Source organism: Phoca vitulina, unplaced genomic scaffold, assembly GCF_004348235.1.
Source record: "Phoca vitulina isolate PV1807 unplaced genomic scaffold, GSC_HSeal_1.0 scaffold1, whole genome shotgun sequence".
In the NCBI taxonomy this organism is placed as follows: domain Eukaryota; kingdom Metazoa; phylum Chordata; class Mammalia; order Carnivora; family Phocidae; genus Phoca; species Phoca vitulina.
The window spans coordinates 15,252,590-15,277,289 of NW_022589704.1; the positions used below are offsets into that span (position 1 = coordinate 15,252,590).

Sequence of the window (24,700 nt, forward strand, 5' to 3'; positions counted from 1 at the left end):
AGTGCCAAAATTAACGGGCCATTAAGTTAAATAACACCCCCCTTGGTCCTGCAGTCACAGAAGAAGCTCTGAGTATTTCATTCCATGGTGTGATTATTTGAACACTCCTCTGAGACCTGAGAGTTCCTTCGTGACTAAAAGGAAAAAGGTGGCTGTAGTCAGGATGTAGCTGGAAAAAGGAAAGAGAAAAACAACTTTGCCTACACACATAATAAACTATAACCTGACCAAATTACCAAAGATGATTACTGATCATCTTACTGCCTCTAAAAAATTTTATCTTCAATTTTTACCTCCTGGAGCTTAGAAAACGGCTTCTAAGAGAGTCATGAATCCAAGTTCAAAAACAGCATTTTCGTGCCATTTCTATACTCACTATCCTTCAAACCGTTGCACTACCCCCACGTCTTTGTAGTCACTCATGTAATTTTGCCCACCCAATTCCCAAGACAACGATACTATAAAAACTAGAGCATTTACACTAGACACCACGGCTGGTGTGTGTGTGTGTGTGTGTGTGAGTGTGAGAGAGGGAGAGAGAGAGAGAGAATGTGTGTGTGTGCGTACGGAGCAAGACAACCTAGGGCCTAGTCCTGGCTTTACTACTTCTAGCTGGAACGTCCTTGCCTAAGTCAACCTATCTGGTGCCTCTGGGCCGTTATCTGCAAAATAACAACGGTAACACGAATTCATAGCGCTTTTTAAGTCTTAAGTAAGTTGGTACATGTAAAGAACTTAAACAGCCTGGCTCATAAGAAATGCTAATGTAAATATCAGCAGTAATCATTATCTTCATATTACAGATAAAGAATCTGAGGCAAATTTGTTAAATTACTTTTCCAAAGTCACACAGCTAGCTAGTAGGTAGCAAAGCTGAGATCTAAACCTGTAGTCTGGATCTGGAATCCAGGTTCTTAACCACTATTTTATACCGCCTCTAAGGATGTCTTATCCCCTATTTCAAATCAACAATGGCAGCTGATATATAATGGTGAAAAGATATTCTTAAAAACTATGCAACTGCCACTACCAAAATACCAAGACATTAAGCACCCAACCTATGATAAAATCAGAAACAGGAGGCCTCCCATCTCAAAACCCAGAACCATCTCAAGCACACACAGGTACTTGTGGGACCACCAGGGAATACGGTTTCAGACCCAAAACTGCGCTAGACATTTTATTCCAAGCCGTGGCAGACACTCGGGCTCAGGGGGCATTCTGGCCGGTCTGTGACAATTCAGAACAAATCCTTGCAGGAGAGTACAGGAGATCAGAGCATGGTCCCTTGCCCACCCTGCTTCTCCTGCCACACCAGCCACATCCAGCGGCAGCAGGCTGTCCTTGTCCCCTGCTGCCATTTCTGAGAGAACATTTTACTCAGAACAAAGACAACGGCAATTAAAGATCACCTTACCTTTTTAAAAATTTTTCCATTTGGCTGTACTTCATCTTCCTCATTTAAAATTTCACGTGTTCCCAACAGTCTTTTGTCCTTAAATTTGTTTTTTGCATACATAAAAACTTTATCTAGTGTATCACATGCAGGGTATAATACTGAAGCCAAACCATCCAAACTGTTAATAGATCTGTATGCAGACTCGGGTTTTGAATCTACAGGCTTTGCTTTAATTTTGTTTGCTTTTTCTTGTCTTGTCTCAAACAAAAAATAATATGGGATGTACGTTAAAACAGTATAAAGTGATATTAGAAAATGTATGAAATACAAAAGAATGGGATTGATGGTCTGTTTTAGCTTCATGGTAGATGTTTTTGAAGATATGTGGTTATTCATAAGTGCTCAAAAAGTGGAATTAACGGATTTCCAGAATCTAGAAGGGGAAAAAAAAAAGATATTAGTTCAAAGTCATTTAAAAATAACTGTAAAGAAAAAATCTTCATATTAGATAGGCAAATGAGGATTTTTTTTTCCCCCAATCAAGCAGCAGCTGGTACTGGCCTCCAGCGATGTCCAGTCCACTCCGATATGGTCGAGTGCATCTCTTACAACTATTAGCAATGGAAATCACCACAGAGAAGTTTCTACACCATTCTGTGAACAGGTGGCTTTTCCAACCTAACCCCAAGTGCCCATAAACACTTCCCGGTGGTGAGGAGAGAGCAAGCCAGAAGACCGACATCAGAATCAAGGCCAAAAATATACCAATTTCCTGTTCATCCCTCAGGGATGGCAAGTGCTTTGCAGATACACTCATTCTCCTCCCTCGTGGCTGGCAGCCTGTTCAATAATTACTGCATTCTTTCCCAGTGGACTCCATTCTCTCACTCTAGGCAGCAACAAGGAACTGGTTGTTGGTAAACAACATAGAATTCCCTTCCTATAGTGGTATTTTTCAGTTTGGCAGGTTAAGTTGTGAAGCAAGAAGGCAGTAAACTCTGGCCATTTCTACTTTGCATTCATCAGATTTATTGACCATCTCCTATGTGTTAGATCCTGTTCTAAGTACAGGAACTACAACAGTGAACAACAGTCTCTGTTCCTTCTCTCAGGGAGCCTACACATTCACTGGGAGAAGGTGATGAACAAATGTACATATGCATGCCAGGTGATGGCAAATCCTCTGAGGAAAAATGAACCCAGGAAAGGGAAACACAAAGTGAAAGGGCGAGGCCGGAGAGGCGCTCTAGTACAAGAATGGTCCACAGGAGTCTCTCTGGCCAGAGTGGGCCATGTGCCTATCTGGGGGAAACTGAGCACTCCAGGCAGAGGAAACGGCCTTTGTGTGGTGGTAGTACGTAAATAATATTGGGGGGGGGGGGGAGCTGAAGCAAACTACTAATTATTCCAATCAGCTCCAAATCCAGGGTTTTGATTTCTAGCATTCTCATCTCCTACCCCCACCTCCATATTGGAGAAATTCTATTCCAGGCACATGTGGTCAAGAAATGTGAGGAAACTCTACTGTAGGCACAGCAGGCCAAGAATACTTGGCCAGTTTGTCCTTGCCTCGGCTCGCTCATAATGTAACTGCAGACAGAGGGAAGCTCCAAACAGAGAAGAGCAGAGGCGACAGCCGCAGGCCGGGACCCCGCTCACAGAACAGAGGACAAGCTGCTGTCCCTGCCCCTGGCTCTGCAGCAATGGCTCGCAGGTTCTATATGGTTCAAGGCAGGCTGCAAGAACAGACACCCCTCAGCAATCCCTAAGTGGACTGACTTTAGTTGGAACAGAGAACAGGGAAGCTCGAGCCGCGTGGCACTATGGAAAACAATGGAGACTTTGGCGATGAGCAATTAAGATGAGGCTGGTAGTTCCATGATAGCAACAAGGAAAAGAGTAGACCGAACAGAAGTTTAACAGAATCAGGGAAAAGAGAAAAGAATAAGAGCCCTTCCAGAGTCAGGGCAGCTCAACCACTGGCCTCAAATAACTCCTACAAAGGCCATCTAATTTAACTGAATCACACTGTGGGGCAATTTATGGCCCAGGGCTCTAATACAATAATGCAATCAGCTAGCTATCAGTGGAGAATAATTGCTGGGTGTGAACCAACAGAGGCTGACTTAGCAGTTTAACAAAAAGATCAGAGAAAGAAATGGTCAAACAGTCCTACTAAAACCATGCTGTCATCCCCTAAAGAGGGCACTTCAAGGGAACTCTGTTCCCAAGGCTGTGCCCACTGAGGAGCAACATCAAAGGATGCACACTGGTTGGGGGGGGGGGGGGGGTAATGTGTGTGTAAAATGCATTGAAATAGGCCAACCAAGTCACTAAACGAATAGACAAGCAAGTAACACAAGAAGCCAGGGAAATGGGGAGGGGGGAATCAGCACTAAGAAATGCTATAAAAGATCTTAAATGTGCAGTTTAAACAAAAAATTATGAGACATGCAGATAAATGAAAGACCCAAACACAGGAGGAGAAAGCAGGAAAAAGAAATCGTCCTTGAGAGGGCCCAAATGTCAGACTCAGACAAGACAGCAAAGCAGCTATTATAAACATGTTCAAAGAACAAGAAAATATGCTTAAAAAATTAAAAGTCCAGGGACGCCTGGGTGGCTCAGTCAGTGAAGCATCTGCTCAGTCATGATCCCAGGGTCCTGGGATCGAGCCCCGTATCAGGCTCCTTGCTCAGCAGCGAGCGAGCCTGCTTCTCCCTCTCCCTCTGTTCCCCCTGCTTGTGCGTTCTTTCTCTCCCTCTCTGACAAATAAGTATTTTTTAAAAATTAAAAAAGATTAACATTTAAAAAAAAAAAAAAAACACTGAAAGTCCAGGGGCTCCTGGCTGGCTCAGTCAGTAGAGCATATGACTCTTGTTCTCAGAGTTGTGGGTTCAAGCCCCACAATGGGTGTAGAGATTACTTAAAATCTTTAAAAAAAATTGTTTTAAGTCCAATGTTGCAATTTAACAAGATAAAGATTACCTCCAAATTTGCCCATCCACAGCTGGTGAGAAGTCAGGACTCCCAACTAATCCCCGGGTTCTGTTCACCATTCCGTGCTGTTTTCTTTGACAATGTATTATGTAGTAATTTGGAAAAAGAGTCCAGGGAATCTAGATTTGTGCCATTAAGGGGATGGGGAGCCATTGAAGGCTTCTATATAGAAAAATGACACCATGAAAACAAATGATCCTACTACTTCCAAGACATCAGAGCTGCAGGGAACTAGATGTATTTTAATAACTCAGGAGAATGATGTAATCTCATGTAGTAATCTCCCTGAAATTTAATTTCATGTATCTGTGTTTTGAATTTAAAAATAATGTAATAAAAAGACTTATCTGCAGGTGATGATTGTATAAGATGATGACTGTATAGAAAATCCCAAAGAACCCACTAAAAAAAAAAGAACAGTTCAGGGCGCCTGGGTGGCTCAGTCGTTAGGGGTCTGCCTTCGGCTCAGGTCATGATCCCAGGGTCCTGGGATCGAGTCCCACATCGGGCTCCCTGCTCGGCGGGAAGCCTGCTTCTCCCTCTCCCACTCCCCCTGCTTGTGTTCCTGCTCTCGCTATGTCTCTCTCTGTCAAAAAAAATAAATAAATAAAATCTTTAAAAGAAAAAAAAATAAAAAAAAATAAAAAAAATAAAAAATAAAAAAAAAAGAACAGTTCAGCAGAAGTTGCAGGATGGAAGACAAATATACAAAAAAATCAACTATATTTCTATACACTAGCAATAAAACAATTATATTTACAACACTATCAGAAATAATACATAGGCAACCCTCTCAGGTCCCTCCTCCAAAGGAGCTTCGTACTATCACTTTGCTATTACTCAGTAAGCGTTGCTTTGCTGCCCACCATTCTGTCTGGTCTACCGTTAAAAAAAAAAAAAAAAAAAAAAGAATACATAGGATGAGCTAACAAGAACTGTAAAATTTGTACTATGAAAACCATAAAACATTATTTAAAGGTATTAAAGATCTAAATAAGTAGAAAAACATCCCGTTTATGGATTGTAAGACTTAATACCATTAAAAATGACAAAGTTCTCCAAATTGATGTACAGATTCAGCACAATCCTTACCAAAATCTCTACTGGTTTTTATACAGAATTTTGTAAGCTGATCCTGAAATTTACATGGAAATTCAAAGTAGCCAAGAACAGCCAAAACAATCTTGAAAAAGAACCAAGTTGGAGGGCTCATACATCTCAATTCCAAAACTTAATACAAAGTAACAGTAATCAAGACAGGGTAGTACTAGCAAAAGGTTGGGGGGGTGGGGGCCGGGAGAAGGGAGATTCTGAATAGTTGACACCACATCATTTGAACAAGCACCCAAAGCAGCAGGTGTTCATCAGGGAACCATCAACCGCTAGTAGCGCAGGGTGGGGGTGAGGAGATGAGAGCAGGGCATGGAAGTCAAATTGCTGGTGAAGAAACTTCATTTGCATTTCAATGCACACCGCATCCCAGTGTTTTAGAAAATAACATTATGCTAAAAACAGCAGGAACTGGAGGGGAGGCAATCAGATAAGAGAAAGTGGAGAGACTCCTTTACTCCTAGGAGTAAGGTGGCTAAGGTGTGGGGCCCAAGCCAGCAGCTAGGATTTCCAGCTCCCGACTGCCCAGAGGGTGGCAGCAGCAGCTACTCCTCCAGTCCTCCCCAGCAGCCGAAATCTGTCTTAATACAGCGCAGTGGCTTCGGCATCCGAGTCCCGGAGAATAAAGGCACGAATCAGAGCAGCTGCAGTGAAAGAAGGTAAAACAGTCTGGGTGCCTTCAACCGAGACAGAAATGTAAGCAGTAGCTGGTCAGCAGTGGGACGGCTGGGGAAAGGAGATGAATACAAGTCTTGAAAATGAGTATGAGATGCCTGTGAGTCATCCATATATATAAGCTGCGAAGGGTAAGAGGGATCAGAGCTAGAAGCACACATTTTAGAGCCATAATCAGAGGAAGGATGAAAAGATAGGAAATCTCCAAAATCAAGTTCAAGGACAGAAAACTTTGGAGGGAAACCAAAGCCCAGACTGAGCAGGAAAATCCCACTGGCAAGACCAGTAATAGCAGAACCCCAAGAAGGCAGTGCTACGAGGCCAAGGGTTGGGAGAGCCAAGGAGAAGTGCTCAGTAGCATCAAATGCAGCCTACATGCACCAGCCACATGCAATTACGACATTCCATTGTTCTAAAAGTCCTCTAAAAGACTCTATGCGCTTCTAAAACAGGGTAAAGTACAAACCTCTGGCCAACTGCATTTGCTGAAGGGGCTGTGGAAAATCTAGAGAACCAGTAAAGTCACGGTGCTCTATTATGTTGCCTCATCTTACAGTGAGCATCACCTTTCAGAAAGCAAACCTGAACAATTGAATCTGTTCATCATTTCCTTCATGACTTCTAGGTTTCCAGTCCATGCTAAGGCCTCATCCATACCAGGGTTAAACTAATGGGCTCCAATATTTTTTCTAGTATTTGCATAATTTTTACATCTAGAACTTTAATCAATATGGAGTTTATTTTTCTATACTGTGTAAGGAAGAAAGCTAACTTTTGCTTTCGGATGAACTATCTGAACTGCTTATTAAATAAACGACCCTTTTCTCGATTAACCACAATGTCATCTTCAATAGTAAGTCCTCGTTCACAACTGGATCTGTTTCTAGACATGATTCTATTCCTTGGATCGGTCTACTGCTTTGCCATGCCTCCAAACACAGTAGATTTACAGCAGTGCTGCTCAACTGTGATCCATAGACCAATCATATCCAGAATTACCAAGGAGAGTATTTAAATAGAAGACTCTTCAGACATGCCATCCCCCCTTCCTTACCTCCCCAATATCTATAAATTGAAAACTCTAATAGCAGACTCATTTTTTAAACAGCAACCACGTAATATCTTATGTACAGTGTTTGAGAACTACTCCACTACGCATGTTTCTCAAATTTTTCTTATCAATTCTTTTTTAAAGAGTTAACATTTGTCTGGTGAAACAATTTGAAAATCAAAAGGAAAACAAGACTCGGGGAAAAAATAATACATGACGAAATATATAAAGAGCTCTTATAAATTAAAAAAAAAAAATCAGCAACACATAGGAAAAAGAGTTTGCACAGAGAAGCTATAAAAGAGAAAAAAACACAGATCGTTTATCCAAATAGACAGTATGTTCTCCTTAAACTTAGAATTAAAATTAAAATGAAGCCTTGCCGATTTTCATCCAATAGTTCCACTACTAATGACTTAAAGACTGTAATATCCAGAGTCCATTAAGCCATCCTGCAGTACTTAAAACCCACATACAAACCCACACTCGGAACTCTATTCTACAGAAAAGCAAGTGCATATTAAGTACATATGAATAAGGACTCAATCATTCATTTATTTCTCAATCATTTATTGAACACAGAATGAACACCAATTACTCTTGTGGATGACTTGAGTCACAGTCATGAACAAAACACAAAACAGACCACCAAGTAACTAAATACCATCAGGTTGGAACAGCTACAGAGACACATGCGCAGGCTAAACGAAATGAACAACACTGGTGGGGGGGGTGGAGAAGGCTGTTGCTTTAGGAAGGTAAAAAAATAATGAAAAACCACTCAGCTGCATCACTAACTAAGGAAGGGAAGACTGCAGGAGGAACAGGTTTCGTTGAAGGCAACTCAGAACAGTGACAGTATCTTCGGCCATGAGACTGGCTGGCATGCCCAAGGGAGTAAGAAGTACAAAGAGCAGATCCTGGGCAGATCAAAATTGAGAGTCCTGGGGCATGACAGAAGGGGTCAGTGTTAGCAAAGGAAAATCGGAAGGGTAGAGTCACAGGAGGACACTGATCAGCTCTACACATTACCTACAAGTCAACAAAGATGAGGCCTGAAATGTGAATCGAAGCCTCAATGAGGACACTCATCAGGATGGCTACTAGCAAAAAAAATAAATAACAGTCCTGGCAAGGATGGCAAGGATGGCAAGGATGGCAAGGATGTGGAAGTGGAGACACTGGAACCCTTAAGCTTTGCTGGTGGGAATGTGGAATGGTGCAGTGGCTACTGAAAACAGTATGGCAGTTCATCAAAAAATTAAACACAGAATTACCAGATGATCCAGCAACTGTACTTCTGGGTGTATTTTCAAAGGAACTAAAAGCAGGGGCTCAAACAGGTATTTGTACATCAAGCTTCATAGCAAAGTTATTCACAATAGCCAAAAGGTGGAAGCAACCCAAAATGTCCACTGGCGGGTGAATAAATAAACAAAATGTTGATAGAGCCACACAATGGAATATTACTCTCAACCTTAAAAAGGAATGAAGTTCTGACAGTTCTGATACATACTACAATGTGTATGAATCTTGAAAACATGACACTAAATAAGGCAGACACAAAAGGACAAATACCTAATTCCACTTATATGAGATGCATAGACACAGCCAGACTGGTGACTGCCAGGGGCTGAGGGCAAGGAGGGTTGGCAAGAGGTGTTTAATGGGTATAGAGTTTGGAATGGCAGGAAAGTTCTGCAGATGGATGATGGAGACAGTTGCACAACAATGTGAAATCTACTTAATGCCAATGAACTGGACACTTAAAGATGGTTATGCTGGTAAATTTTGTTCCGCATTATTTTACTACAATAAAAAAAAGTGTGAAGGTCATTGTTGACCTGGAAAATAGCTATGGTAAGGATGAAAGCCCAACTGCAAAGAGCTTAGGAAAGAACAGTGGGAGCACTCTAAAGAGGAAGAGAGAAATGGATACTGGGACAGGACAAAGCATTCTTTTGTTTTCAAAGAGATAGTTATAGCTTGTCTGCATACTGATAGCTAGGACCCCAGTGGAGGAAAGGAAAAGATTATACAGAAGAGAGGGTGTGACACAGCATCCAAGTGAAGAGGTTGGCCCTACATAGGAACAGGGACACAGATGCATGTGGGTGGTACCAGGAGCTAGTAGAAAATTCTGAGTGCTTTTATTTTCTCAGAGTAATACGAAGAAAAATCACTGACTGAGAGAGGAGGAAAGGAAGGTATTAGAAAATTAAGTAGAAAGAAAGTATCAAACAGTCATCTGAGAGAACAGGAAAATAGGAGACAGGAGAATCACCTGACAGCTCATAAGGTCCACCCGAAGTCTGATTCCTGGATGTAAAGGGAGACCCATCGAGCTGGTTGTGTGCTTCCCAGCCAAGTTCAACTGGTGGAGCAGAAATGGGAACTGGCAGAGAGCTGAATTAACTAAGGAAAGGGTTTTACCAGGCAAGTACCAGAACAAAACATGGGAGGGGGTGGAAAGACAAGGGAATGAAGACTACTTCCATGACTGATCAGGGAGATTTAAGCTGAGGAAAGAAGGATGGCCCATAAGAAGGGAAAGGGTTTGTGAAAAGGAGATAGGATCAATGCATTCAGATCCTGTGTGGTGACAGACTGTTGGGTTAAGGTACTAAGAGAGTAAAATGGAACCACTGGAGGTGATGGTCTGAGTAGAATGCTTGAAGCTGATATGTAGAAGGCATACAGCTAAACAGGTAGCAAAGGCAGACTGGGGTATGACAGCATGTAAGGACAGGAGGTCAAGAAATACAAAGACCACAGTATTGGAAAGATATTGAAACCACTAAGAATCATGACAAGACAGAAGCAGAGTCACAGAAAACTTGATGTTCAAGTATTTCAGGAACAGGGAGACAGACGACTGCACCAAGAAGGAATAGTAAGCAGTACAATCTAAAGGCAAAGCCTGTAGGACATGCCAGTATTGTTTCAGAGGCAAAAAACTTAAAGTAACCAGATTAGGCCCAAGATGGAGTGACTCATGCTAAGACCCAAGTCAACAAACCAAAACTCAAGTTTCCATGGTTACCTGGCAGAGAAAAGGAAGACGCAGGTCAACCAATCATCGCTTGCCCACTAAGCATATGCTCCATCTAAGGAATTTAACCCTGCTTTCACCAATCAGCAAGTGTCCAGTGTAACTTCCTTGTTCCTGCTCACTTTGATCTATAAAAACCTCACCTTTGGAGTTCCTTTCTATTTACCAGATTGGATGCTGCCTGATTAATGAATTGCTGAATAAACCCTACTGTATCAGTAAACTGTCCATGGAAAACATTCTTTCAACAACTGAAAACAAAATGATCTAAATCAATCCAAGAATAGCTGAAGAACATACACATCCACAGTATGGACAATAATGCAAACATTAAAAACTAGTTATATGTACTTGCAATTGACCTGAACGGACTTCCGTGTACCTTGCTAATTCTTAAAAGGAAAAAAAAAATGTATATACAAGCCTGCATGGTTTTATGTCTGACAACAGTATGGACGAGTCAAGGTTTGTAAGCAATTACTTCTAAATATTTAAATGAGGCTACAATGGGTCAAAGTACATTAATTTTCCACCATAAAAAATATAAAAATTTCCAGAACACCTGGGTGGCTGAGTCAGTTAAGTGTCTGCCTTCAGCTCAGGTCATGATCTCAGGGCCCTGGGTCAGGCTCCCTGCTCAGTGGGTAGCCTGCTTCTCCCTCTCCTTCTGCCACTCCCCCTGCTTGTGCACACACACACACCCTCTCTCTCAAATAAATTCTTTTTTTTTTTAATATTTGAGAGAGAGAGCGCGCACAAGCGGGGGGAAGGGGCAGAGGGAGTAGGACAAGAAGACTCCCCACGTGGAGCCAGATGTGGAGCTTGATCCAGGAACCTGAGATCATGACCGGAACCAAAGGCAGACGCCTCACTGACTGAGCCACCCAGGCACCCCTCAAATAAATAAAATTAAAAAAAGAATATAAAAATCTCCATCTTTACCATACTCTCAGAATTGCTAATTAAAATAACAAGTTGAGTCAAGTTTAACAACATTAAAAGAAAACGACCCATCATTATTTACACAATGATAGATGAGCAAGTATCTCAAAATGTGAACTTGTGTGATTATGACTAGCTAGACTCAAACACATGTAAATGGTCCATTGTGTTAGGTCAAAAGAAATTATTTACATCTTGCATCTTTTAATTAGCAAGTGGTTTTAAATCATAATGATCAAGTTTAAGGAAAATCCTTCCCTGAGTGGCCTCTACTACTTAAAAGGAAGAACACAGAACACCTGGGGCGTAAGAGAAGGAGGTGGTGGAGGAGGAAGGGCAGATAAAATTTTGCATAATTGTCAGAAAGCTAAGGGCAGGAATTGAAATAACTCTGCGCAAAGTAATACAGATTAACGTCCACCTACAAATCTCTCTCAAATAATACACTTAGGGGACATATGAAATTCTCATGTTAGCATAAACTTCTAGTTTTTAAATAGTTACTGAAGGAGTATTATTATCATAGTCATACAACCTATGTTAAGTCCCACTTTCTTTAAATGCGGGGGTGGGGGGGCTGCAAATCATATGAAAAACTTCCACAGACAACATATGTTTTAGTAACAGGAAACTGTAAATGCCTGTACTGTGGGGGAGGGGGAAACCAGTAGGTTGCCACAGGGACCATGTTCATACTAATATATTAAAAGGCTTTACCTGCTTAGATCTGGTTGCAGCTATCTAAACAGAGAAACTTCAAGAACCTCACAGGCACAGGAGAGATACAACACAGTAGTATCTCAATCCCTTAATCTCCCCGAGCTGGAGGACTGAACAAGGGAAATGGGAGTCTGGCTCAGAACTGGAGACTTCTGTGATGTCTATAGGAGGGAAGAGGCCAGTAACACCAGTACATTACTCTGCTAGGACAGTAGGTCTTTCTGCCCCCCCTCCCACTCCCAGCCAAAATACCACCTGAAAAGCTCCACTTCCAGAGCAGGGCAGAAACCCAAAACTTGGATTCTTCTACAGATCCACTAGGAGCAGAGAGAATACCCAGGAAAGAGAGGAGGCAATGAGAAAATGCTCCAGAGGGATATCTGGATTCTCCCCAATTTATTTATTGATTAACTTGCCCATTACCCATTCTTATTTCCTCCTGTGTTTTTCTTGTAGCCTACAACACCCAAACATGCATCAGCACTATGTAACTTCGTATCTGGGGGAAAAAAATACAGTTTAGCATGTTACCTCTAATGAAGTACAAATAAGTGGATTGCACAGGGATGGATATCAAGAAATCTGTGAGATGTGCCTAGAATTTTTCACCAAGCTTGCAATAAATGGGAAGCAATTTTGAGTACCAATAATGCAAGCACTGTGTAGGGAGCTTTTTATCACCTCTATAAAAAAAAACCTAATTTCAAACAGATCATGCTCAAAGGTACTTAGAGCTAACAAATGAGGTGGAATTTTAACCTATGTGTTTGACTCCCACCCAAGCTTTTTAATTTCTCCACAGTCCCTAAACTCTAGGGTTAATATTTTATTGTTAAAAAGAAAAAAACTAAAGAGTCCTTCACAACTTTAGAGACAGACACTCCTTTCCACAAAAGTCACATTCTACACAAACCAAGAGTCCCTGAAAAATTATCTAAATTACTTGTTTTGAAATAAGAAACTGAGTCAAGAAGGGCAAAAAGAAAGATGTCTTTCCCAGACTGGGGTCTAATGAGTTGTAATGAGAAATGCAACTAGCAACTATGATTTGCTATCAGGAAAAAGTTTCTTTAGAGGCAAGTCCCTGGCTCTGATGAACATGCTCACTTCTAGGCTTCCCAAGACTAAAAGCATAATAGAAAGATGAATACGTATCTGGCTCAGGAGAATGGTTTAAAACATTCACTCTATGTACGCACTGCTCCCCCCCCCAAAAAAAGAGAAAAAGAAAAAGTAAAACATTTTAAAAAGGCAGACTCCACCATAGGAGCTTTTCCTAATTCTTACAAATATCAACATAAAGCTAATTTATTAGGTTGCCTCAGTACTGCATAATATGGTGGTTCTCACTCTTCCTTTACTGGAGGAAACACAAAGGATTTGTCCTTTCTAAAACTCCAAATATTAACACAGTGCTTAATAACTCTGAAAATTTCAACTCTGACCCCCACAGTTGTTACTGCTCTATGACTTTATTAGACCATATGGCTGAAAATTGATGCCATTTATCCATGTAAGTACTTCCTTAATACAACAAATAAAGAAGTTAAGAAATTCTGTACCAGAAAGTCTACTGAAACCATTGTTAGAGGCTTCAGTCATATTATCATCTGAATTAGATTAACTTCCAAATTCACAACCAGGAAATTTTATGAGGAAATAATAGTTATGTCCTTTTCTTTTTAAGAACACTACCAGGCTTGTTTGTTCTAACCAGAGGAAATGAAATTTTGGCCCCAAAGATCTATTTGAAGGGAGGGAGGGAAGAAGGGGAAAAGGGGAGAAAGAGGAAGGGAGGAAAATTCAGCAAGTCTTTACCATAAACGTATTTACATTAAAAATTGAAAAGCAGCTGACAGAGCCAACTCACTTTACATAATTTCAGTTATTCGCTGTAATTTTTAAACTTTTTCAATCCTTTTATTATAATAGTTGAAATAACAATAGGACTGGAATATTCTCTTTGAACCACAAATACACTCCCCTGACTTCCCTAACCCTGACTGAGACATATTCTTTAAAAATCTACTTTCATCCCACCTTCCTTTTCTACAAGCCAGATGTTCTTTTAAAAAGTGTTGAGGGATGCCTGGGTGGCTCAGTCGGTTAAGTGTCTGCCTTTGGCTCAGGTAATGATCCCGGGGTCCCGGGATCAAGTCCCACAATGGGCTCCCTGCTCCTCGAGGAGTCTGCTTCTCCCTCTCCCTCTGCCTGCCGCTCCCCCTGCTCCTCCTTTCTTTCTCTCTCTGACAAATAAATAAATCTGAAAAAAAAATGTTTAAAAAAAATGAAAACAAAAAAATTAAAAAATATTGTCTTGAATGAAATCAAATAGGAAACAGAATTTAAGCAAGGGAATTTATATGTTTCTCAGCTTGATACAGAACAGGGTTTTGGGGGGGTGGCTCAATTTGTTGTTCTTGTTGTTACCATATAGTGCATTATTGGTTTCTGGAGTAGAATTCAGTGATTCATCACTTACATACAATACCCAGTGCTCATCACAACAAATGCCCTCCTAAATGCCCATCACCCATCTAGCCCATCCCCCACCCACCTCCCTCCATCAACCCTCAGTTTGTTCTCTATCTTCGAGAGTCACTTATGGCTTGTTTCCCTCTCTCCTCTTTCAGAAAAGGCGTTTTAAAAATGCATACACAAAAACACATGCATAAAAATACATATATACTAGTCTTGGCTCTTCCACCAGTTACTATGAGACCTTGTCTAAGTCAATAAATTGTAATTTTCTCATCATTAATGATGATGGAATTCACGTGAATCTATTGTAAGACTAAACTGTACTGATGCCAAGCGCTCCCAAATCAATTTTGGAGTACTGACAACCACCAAACATTGAAGAAGTAAATGACCAGAGGAACCCATTTCTATCCCTGTCTTCTATACAAGACACTCTTCCCCCTTGGTGGAGGGTGGGGGGTGGGTAGAGCAAGAGTTCCCATGCTTTAAAAAAAAAAAAAAAAAAAAACTCAATAGGAAGATTTCTAAGGTCCGTTTCTAAAATTCTAACGTTTTCCAATCAGATCAGACTGTCTCCATAGTGGGCAAATGAACAGGTCCAAGAAGGGAGTAAGGAAAACCTTTACTTCCTTTTCAGTTTGGATCATGTGAGTCCACTATTTTAACAACAGCAAAAATACTTTTTTAACATATAGTCGAAAGACAATATGGATGGTCTGAGAATGTGCCAGTGTTTGACAGACTGATCCAACAAAGATAGAATGGGGCTCATCTCTGGGTTAAATTTCCTGCCAAGTACAAAACTGCTTCAAACCAACACACACACACACATACACACGCACACGCGTGCACCCGCATGCGCACACCAGTTTTAATGCACTGAGCAAAATATGATTTCATATATTCATCCTGACCTCTTGCATCTCTACCCACGTAACTAAAAGAACAAGAGTCAAGTAGTGCTAGATGGTACATTTATTTAAGCAGATAAATGTATAAAGCCTAAGGTCTACATAAAAAAGCAGCTAAGTGATCTTTTTACACATCAGAATGTCCCTTCACTCTTGGGACAGTCAGGCTTAACAAATAAAAACAGAAGATAGCCAGTTAAAGTTGAATTTCAGATAAACAATGAACGTACATATGTCCCATACATATATATGGAACATGTAGTAAAAAAATTATTCAATGTTTATCTGAAATTCAGATTTAACTGAGTGCCTTATGTTTTATATGGCAACCCTAATCCCATCCCCAGGCCCCCACCAAGTGTGACAATTATTAGGAATGACCAACCACTCTGGGTTGCCTCAGACTTTGGGGTTTCCCAAGACACAGGACTTTCAGTACTAAAACCAGGAAAGTTTTAGGCAAACCTGTCACCCTACAATTAACCATCTCATGGAATAAGCGAATTATAGCCTGGATTCTACCACTAGTTAATTTTGATCTTTTGTTTATGAAACAACTTTTCTGTGCCTTATTTTCCCATGTCTGTCATCGTCTGCATCATTTATCTAACGCACAAAATTTAAAGTGAGGATAAAATGGAATGCAGCAAGTAATAAAGGACTCTGGAAAAATGCAAAGGCACTATAAATGCTAGTTATTAGTATAGTTGGTTTGGGTACAAAGTTCTGTTTATGCAAAATTTCAAAGCAGTTTTATTTACATACTTTATATAATCTAATGAAGGTACTATTACTTGCAACACTAGTTTGACTGCATATAAAAATGTTCAATAGACTTGCTCCTTTTAGAACTATGGCAATAAGCTCTTGGTGTGATGCTGGCCTCCCCACTGACTCACTGTGTAACAGGGGACAATTCCCTTAAATTCCAGAGCTTCAAGTTCACTATACAACTGGGGTGGTAATAATAAATGCCTCACAAAACTCCCTTTGGGAACAAAGAAATCAGGTGAACACGCTCTACATAAACTACAATACACAATGCATGTGTTCGTAGCATTTTAAATTCATTCATGCCAAACTATGTATACCAATGCCAATACTTTTCTTTCATCGTGATTATTTCTTATTTATACCCCCACTGACTTTGAAGATACTTAAGTCAAATGTATGCTTACCGAGAGGCTAGGCCAAGGAGCCAAACAGACGGAGTCCGACATTTAGTTCTACTACTTACTAAATGTCACCTTAGGTCAACTAATTTCCTAAGCCTCAATGTCCTCACCCATAAACTGTGCAGAGGAGCAGTATGTGCATCAAAGAGCGTTCAGAGGACTCAGCAGCCAGCACACGTCAAGCGTGGTCTGTCTGCCTCACAAGCAGCACTCCGGCCGCAGCCGCAGGTTATCATCGTTTCAGGTTTCAGGCATTGAAGATTCTAAAGGTTAGAAGCAGCTGAAATCATAGATCCATCCATAAAATTCCTTATAGAATAATAATAAGAGAATAAGGATACTTAACACACCTTGTATTTGGAATTGGTACTATTCCATTTAGCATCTCTAGTTCACTAGTCAATTTTGGGGATTTCTCTCCATGAGCTTCAGTTAGGTGATGACAAATTTATCTTTAAGAAAATACATGTATGAAGAATATTTTTTTCTCATGGCTAGTACTCCATGCTCAAGTTTAAATATCCTTGGAGTTTATGACACAGAACTATCGGATCCCACCCTGTGGGTCCCACTCCTGTCCCAAAGGTAAAGAACGCAAATGCAATATAATTCGGGACCAACTCTTTTTAACCAACTCAACTTACTGGGCCTCCATACGTCTAAAAAAGTTGATCCGCAACAAACTTCCCTAACTCTCAGGGTTTTTATAGTACTACGCCTACGGCTAATAACCTCATGCCAAGACCCAGCAACACACAGGGGAGTCCTCAGAGGCGGTTCTGTTGTCCATTCATCAATCCTGTCATGTGGTAGACCCCTATCACCCCCCTCCCAGACAACTCACACATCTACATGCGCTCAGGGTTCTGAATCATGTTGCTTCACCTTCCTCATCTAAGGGAAAACCTATTCCTACTCTGCTTTCTACTCACCTTGCAAGCCAAATATCTCCCCTTATTGTTATACCCAAAAGAAGTGATATGAAATTATCTATATATAAGTGCAGCTTTTTATCCTAGAATTTTGTTTACGGTTGATCCATAGAAAGGAAATGGGGGGAATGGCATGTTCAGTCATCATTATATTATCCAAATGGTAGGGCAGAGAAACTAAACCTTAGGAGCCCTACTTCACAGCACTGTTTTGACAAATTCATCAGTGTGTCCTAACCAGCCAAGAATTAAATGCCCTGACTGTATTATAACAATACTGAATAGGACTACTTACCCCACCCCCACCCCACCCCACCCCACCCCACCCCCCACCCGGCCGTTAGTACTAATTCCTTACTTATTCCAATTAGCTCCAAAATGGTTAATGAGAGCCACCTATATAAATATTTCAGGAACATGATTAGATTATATGATGACATCAGCCTGGATGGTTGGTACTTGAGGGTCTTAGTAACTTCAACTCAATCCAGGTAAGTACTTTATTTAGTATTACATGAACCTAAACCTAAGACAGTGGATCGGTTGGTAGTTCAATTAACAATTTCACTTTTGAACTTAACTATTTTCTTCCCTACAGCAAAAACAGAAAATGAAATTAAAGAAAATTCAAAGGCCAGAGGCTAAATAGTTGCAAACATATGAAATATGTCACCAAAAGTAATGTGCTTAAAATAAGCAAAATAAAGTACACGTTTGAGAAGATAGTTCAGGGGCGCCTGGGTGGCTCAGTTGGTTAAGCGACTGCCTTCGGCTCAGGTCATGATCCTGGAGTCCCGGGATCGAGTCCCGCATCGGGCTCCCTGCTCAGCGGGGAGTCTGCTTCCCCCTCTGACCCTCCTCCCTCTCATGCTCTCCGTCTCTCATTCTCTCTCTCTCAAATAAATAAAATCTTTAAAAAAAAAAAAATTAAAAAAAAAAAAAAGAAGATAGTTCAGGTAAATTTAGCCTTTGAGAATGTAACGAGATTAACTTGCCAAAATTAAGATTTTCAAGATAATTTTAGTCTACACCATCTAAATCTACCCAATCCAAATCTATACCTTTTAAGAATTTATAAACTGTTCAGTAAGATTCCTTAGGTATTTCCTTATCTTTTCCTCCATATCCTTCCTCATCCCAAAAGCCCTTTATCTGTATCTTGGCATATCAGTTAAAAACAAACGAAGGTGGGGCCTGGGTGGCTCAGTCGGTTAAGCTTCTACTTCTTGATTTCAGCTCAGGTTATGATCTCAGGGTTGTGAAATCAAGCCCCAGGTCAGGCTCTGGGCTGGGTGTGGAGCTTGATTAAGATTCTCTCTCCCCCTCTGCCACCAGCCCCCCAGCTCTCTCCTTTTAAAAAAAAAAAATTAAGAAAAGGCAAATAATATATATAATAAGAACTGTAAGTATGTTGTAGAAATACGTAACTACAGGATAAATAACCTGCATCACAACCAACATTATATCAAATTCATTATTTGTATTATCTAAACATTAATTAAGAATAAGGTTTAACAGGCACCTGGGTGGCTCAGTCGTTAAGCATCTGCCTTCGACTCAGGTCACGATCCCAGAGTCCTGGGATCAAGCCCCTCATGGAGCTCCCTGCTCAGCGGGAGGCCCGCTTCTCCCTCTCCCACTCCCCCTGCTTGTGTTCCCTCTCTTGTTGTGTCTCTGTCAAATAAATAAATAAAATCTTAAAAAAATAAAAAAAGAATAAGGTTTAAACATGCAATACTTCCTTCAGTAAATACTTAAAAGCCTTTTACTGTATTTCACTTTATTCATATAATCTTATTCTATTTTTCCTTAACTTTTTACATAAATTTTCTTCTTCCCATAAACTATTTTACCACTAATAAAGCTTTTCTGAAACAAGAGTTTTCAAAATTAAAGCTATGAAGATATGGTCTTCCCTCTCTTCTCCACCATTGTCCAGTGTGCCCAGCTTTCTGGCCTCTTGCAGCTTTCCCATAAGTGTTCAAAACCTAGACTGTGTTTTAAAATTAGAAGGCACAAGAAAAAGGAATCTACCTTCAACAGCTATGAGAAATATCTGGCCCTACTCTAGGAAATTGTTTCGTGATTAGCCAAAAAGACAGCAAACCTGCTGCTGTTCCCATCTCCTTCCAAACTTCAAACCTAGATCACTTTCACATAGGAACGACAATATTCTGAATAATTTCTCTACTCCATGGCTATATGCACAGATAACCTTTTCTGTTACCATCTGAATGTGGAACAATGGATCATCAAGTTGAGTGAAGGCCATCAGAACTTCTCTACTCTAGAAAAGACTTAAATGTAAATTACTAGAATCATAAGACAGAAAATACTTTAAACCAATATAACTGAACACCAAGAAAAAAAATAAGAATAATGGACTTGCTGTGCATCTCTAACAGAGTTAAGACACTAGACAATACCTATCAATGGGACTATTTATTCACGTACAACTCTATTTGTTAATGTTCTTCTACACACCCTTTTTCGATGGACTACTAACACCAACTGCATTAAAATAAAACTCTGTAATCACAATTTGCTTCTCCAGATTTTTTAAGGAGCTCAAAATACTTCACTCTAACCATCACACAAAGAACATGTTCACATGCGAATCAGTTCAATTCTTCCATCATTTCAGAAGTCACAGGCCTTCTGAATATGCACAGTTCCCACATGTAACACCGTGGGGTTCTAACTTTTAGAATACAAGACACCAGGTTCCTCAAACCGTCTGTGACATTCTGTTTACTTCCTAATATACTTAACCGGTATACAGTGACAAATGTCCTTTCCCTTTTTGGGTACCTGATCAAGTCTAGGCAAAATAATGAGAGACAAAGTTACTTTTGTCACTTTGCTATAGCACTTTATCCCCAGGCACCACTCACCACTTCCTTGTTCCCTAAGCATTTAGGTGTACTAAAACTCCATAACCATTTCCCCGTCTACCCCAATCCAACCAACCCTCTATAAAGGCAATACTAACTGCAGTCCTCTATACAAATGCCTTACTATTTAACACCCATTGTTTAATACACAGTAAATTTTATATATATATATATATACACACACACACATACACACACATACTTTTTAAGTAGGCTCCATGCCCAATGTGGGGCTTGAACTCAGGACCCTGAGATTGAGAGTCACATGCTCTACCAACTAAGCAAGCCAGCTGCCCCTACACAGTTAAGTTACCTTTGCAATTTCAATTTCTTTGTAAATCTAAACTCTGTTGGGCCATTCTTAGCCAGAAATTCAAAGTCTGGAGTTTCCAAAACCCACTAAGCACTAAAAGAAATGTGTAGAGAAACTACTGTGTACTGATGTATTTACTTAGTGACTTCAAAGCACTCCTCATGTGGCCAAGTATACAATCCAAGAAAATGTAGGCACCGAAATATCTAAAATAAAGTGAAGGCACATCAACGGACAAGGAATATTCCTCTTTCCATCACACCTGCTTCATTACAAGACGGTCATCTTGGATATGCACATAAAAGGTCTAGAAGGACACACTCCAAATTGGTAAGGGGTAATCCCCTTGCAAAAGAATCATGGGAACAGAAAAGTTACCCTTTTACTTACAGACTCCTATACTGTTTAGTTTTTATTAATAAACATAATATTTATTTGCATTCTTTTCAAAATCCATAGAAAACAAAGATTAGTAAATTCGACCAATATGGGCAAAGATCTGTGTGGGGGGGTGGGAAGGGAAGCAAAGATTTTGAAATGATCTTCTGAAACAGAAGATAAATGTCAACACTCATGATTCTAACTGATAAAAATGCTTACTGCTTTTATATTCTCAAAGCATTCTTAAAGCATTTTATCAACATGGACTATTCCTTGTAGCAGTTCTATCCAATTTTACTTGTATTCAGATGCTAGAAAGTTTCAGTTCACTTGATCCTCAAATTCTTGCCCCAAAATTTCAAGAAACTAATTCACTTCAGGAGCCACAGTAAGAAAAGACTACAACTTGCCACATTCTAGCCCACTGCAACTGTGAGTAACATGTAGAACCTGCCGCAGGTTAACAAAAAGCCCACTGCTGTTTTCCGGGGCCTGCAACCAAAACTTCTGTTAAAATGTCCAGTTAGGAATTTCAAATAACACTAACACAAATTTAAAATGACTAGCACATGCTGAAATGGTAATACCACTCTAATTAGTGCTAAACTTCACAAAATAAAGAGGTTATTGAGTTCACAAACGCTCACACAAATACTTAAATGACATTCAATTTGAGAAAAGATCAGTGATATTGGTGAATAACATGGCTTAATGTTCTAATGCATTTGTATTGAATTAAAATTAGTAGGAAAGGGGCGCCTGGGTGGCTCAGCTTGTTAAGCGTCTGCCTTTGGCTAGGGTCATGATCTCAGGGTCCTGGGATCGAGCCCCGCATCGGCAGGCTCACTGTTCAGCAGGGGGCCTGCTTCTCCCTCTCCCTCTCTTTCTCTCTAATAAATGAATAAAATCTTTTAAAAAAATAAACAAAATTAGTAGGAAAGCTACCTTCTCCTTTTGTAATTCTACAATCACAAAATGGGAAGAATTAAAAAAAATTTTTTTGACAGTTTAGATACACTCGGTTTTAACTTAATACACTGCGTGCCTAACAGCAGTACTTCGTATTTCACAACATGAGCATTTACCAGCGGACGACGGAGGCAGGGCCAGTGCCTTCAGGGTCTGCGTTTTCGTTTCAATACCTGTCGAAACAAACATAAAAAGACAAACATTACTACTTGTAGTCTAATCAATCAGAGCCAAATATCAGCCTTTTCCTGGAGATATTTTTACTTCCAAAAACTCAGAAGGGGCGCCTGGGTGGCTCAGTTGGTTAAGCGACTGCCTTCGGCTCAGGTCATGATCCTGGAGTCCCGGGATCGAGTCCCGCATCGGGCTCCCTGCTCGGCGGGGGGTCTGCTTCTCCCTCTGACCCTCCTCCCTCTCATGCTCTCTGTCTCTCATTCTCTCTCTCGCAAATAAATAAATAAAATCTTAAAAAAAAAAAAACCAAAAACTCACAGAAAAATTTCTGCTTTTTTTGAAAACACCACCCATCACACTAGCAAATGACATTTTATCATGTAACCTTTCATCAAAGAAAGCACGTTATGTATCATCACACACCTAGTAGAATGGACAAAATCCAAAAATACTGACATCACCAAATGTTGGCAAGAATACGGCGCAAGAGGAACTCATTCGTTCCTGGAGGGAATGCAAACTGCACAGCCACTTTGGAAGACAAGTTTGGCAGTTTCCTAGAAAACTAAACATATTCTTTACAGTATGATCCAGCAACTGAGCCTCCTTGGTATTTACCCAAATGAGCTGAAAGCTTATGACTAATGGAAAAAAAAGACAAAACTACATACAAATATTTATAGCGGCTTTATTCATAATTGCCAAAACTTGGAAGTAACCAAGATGTCCTTGAATGCATAAACTGTGGTACATCCATGCAATGGAATATTATTCAGCACTAAAAAGAAATGAGCTATCAAGCCATGAAAAGACATGGAAGAAACTTAAATGCACATTACTAATTGAATGAAGTCAACCTGAAAAGGCTAATACACTGTCTGATTCCAACTCTACAACATTCTGGAAAAGGAAAAGCTACTGAGACAGTAAAAGGTTGCCGAGGGTTAAGGAGGAAAATGGGATGAACAGGCAGAGCACAGAGGATTCGGGGGGTGGTAGTCACTCTGTATACTATTACAGTAGATAAACATCATTACATATTTGCCCAAACCCACAGAATGTACAACACCAAGAGTGAGCCCTAAAGGTAAAATAAGGACTCAGTGATAATGATGTATCCGTGTAGGTTCACTGACTGCAATAAATGTACCATTCTGGTGTGGGACTATTGATATATAATGAGGTCAGAGGTATATAGGAAATCTCTGAACCTTCTGCTCAATTTTGCTTTCAACCTGAAACTGCTCTAAAAAATAAAGTCTATTAAAATAAAAAGGTACATCCAAAACTTTTAAAAAGGCATATACTGAGTTTATTCTCTCATAATGGTAATGGTCAAGAAGAATAATTACTAAGATTTATAAACAGTATTTCACTGTGTATACAACACTTTTATCCACTATCCCAATGACTTTTTTAAGATTTATTTATTCAGTTGACAGAGGGAGAGAGAGAGAGAGCACAAGCAGGGGGTGAGGGGGAGGAAGAAGCAGACTCCCCGCTGAGCTGAGGGCCAGACGTGGGGCTCGATCCCAGGACCCTGGGATCATGACCTGAGCCGAAGGCAAACAGACGCTTAACCATCTGAGCCCACCCAGGCGTCCCTCAATGATTTTTTTTTTTTTTTAAAGATTTTATTTATTTGACAGAGAGAGACACAGCAAGAGAGGGAACACATGCAGGGGGAGCGGGAGAGGGAGAAGGAGGCTTCCCACTGAGCAGGGAGCCCGATGTGGGGCTCGATCCCAGGACCCTGATATCATGACCTGAGCCGAAGGCAGACGCTTAACAACTGAGCCACCCAGGCACCCCCCTCAATGATTTTCTCAAATGCTTGTGAAGCAGGCAGGTTTGCGGTCATTATAGGCGTTTAAATAAATAATAATAATAATTTAACATGAGCCCAAACACACGGAGCCTGTAAGTGGAACTAACAGTTAAGTATTTTGACAAAATTTAGCATATCACTACTCATTCTTAATTTCCTCATTCCCTGTGAGGCAGCCAGATATACTTTTAAAAAAAAGAAAAAAAAAAAAAAAGGACTAGGCCTTAAAACCAGATATCCCCAGGTCCATAGCCCCCACTCTTTCTCATTAGAAATGACTCTGAACAAATTCATTCGTTTATTCATCCATTTATCCATCTATCCATCTGGGTGGGGGGAATCTTACAAATTTACCTGCTATTTCTTATGCCAGTTTCCTCATACGTAAATAGGGACGACAACATATATACACAATTCATATCCAGAATATCTGTTGAATTTCTATAAATAAAAGACAACTCAGTAGAAAAAATAGGCTACATATGTCCATGGGAAAAAAACCTAAATGTCCATTAACTATGAAATAGTCAGCCTCACTATCAAAGAAACACAAATGAAAACATTATCATTCCCCCCTATCAAATTTTTTTAATTAGAAAAAACATCACAAGCATTGGCAAGGATAGAGGGAACAAGAGTGCAGCCACTTCGGAGAGCAATTTGGCAGCATCCAGCAAAAGCTGAAAATGTACA

At 40.2% G+C, this 24,700-nt stretch overlaps 1 protein-coding gene across 1 annotated transcript in view; it reads right to left on the reverse strand.

The window, feature by feature from the left end:
• The window catches only part of ACSL3 (acyl-CoA synthetase long chain family member 3), a 73,549-nt gene that overhangs the window by 28,433 nt on the left and 20,416 nt on the right, over positions 1 to 24,700 (reverse strand). Inside the window, exons 2-3 of the mRNA XM_032401236.1 lie at positions 22,122 to 22,178; positions 1,418 to 1,832 (exon numbers count right to left, since the gene is read on the reverse strand). Of these exons, the coding sequence (XP_032257127.1) occupies positions 1,418 to 1,795 (378 nt within the window). The 5' untranslated portion in view covers positions 1,796 to 1,832; positions 22,122 to 22,178. The remainder of the gene's footprint in view (positions 1 to 1,417; positions 1,833 to 22,121; positions 22,179 to 24,700) is intronic.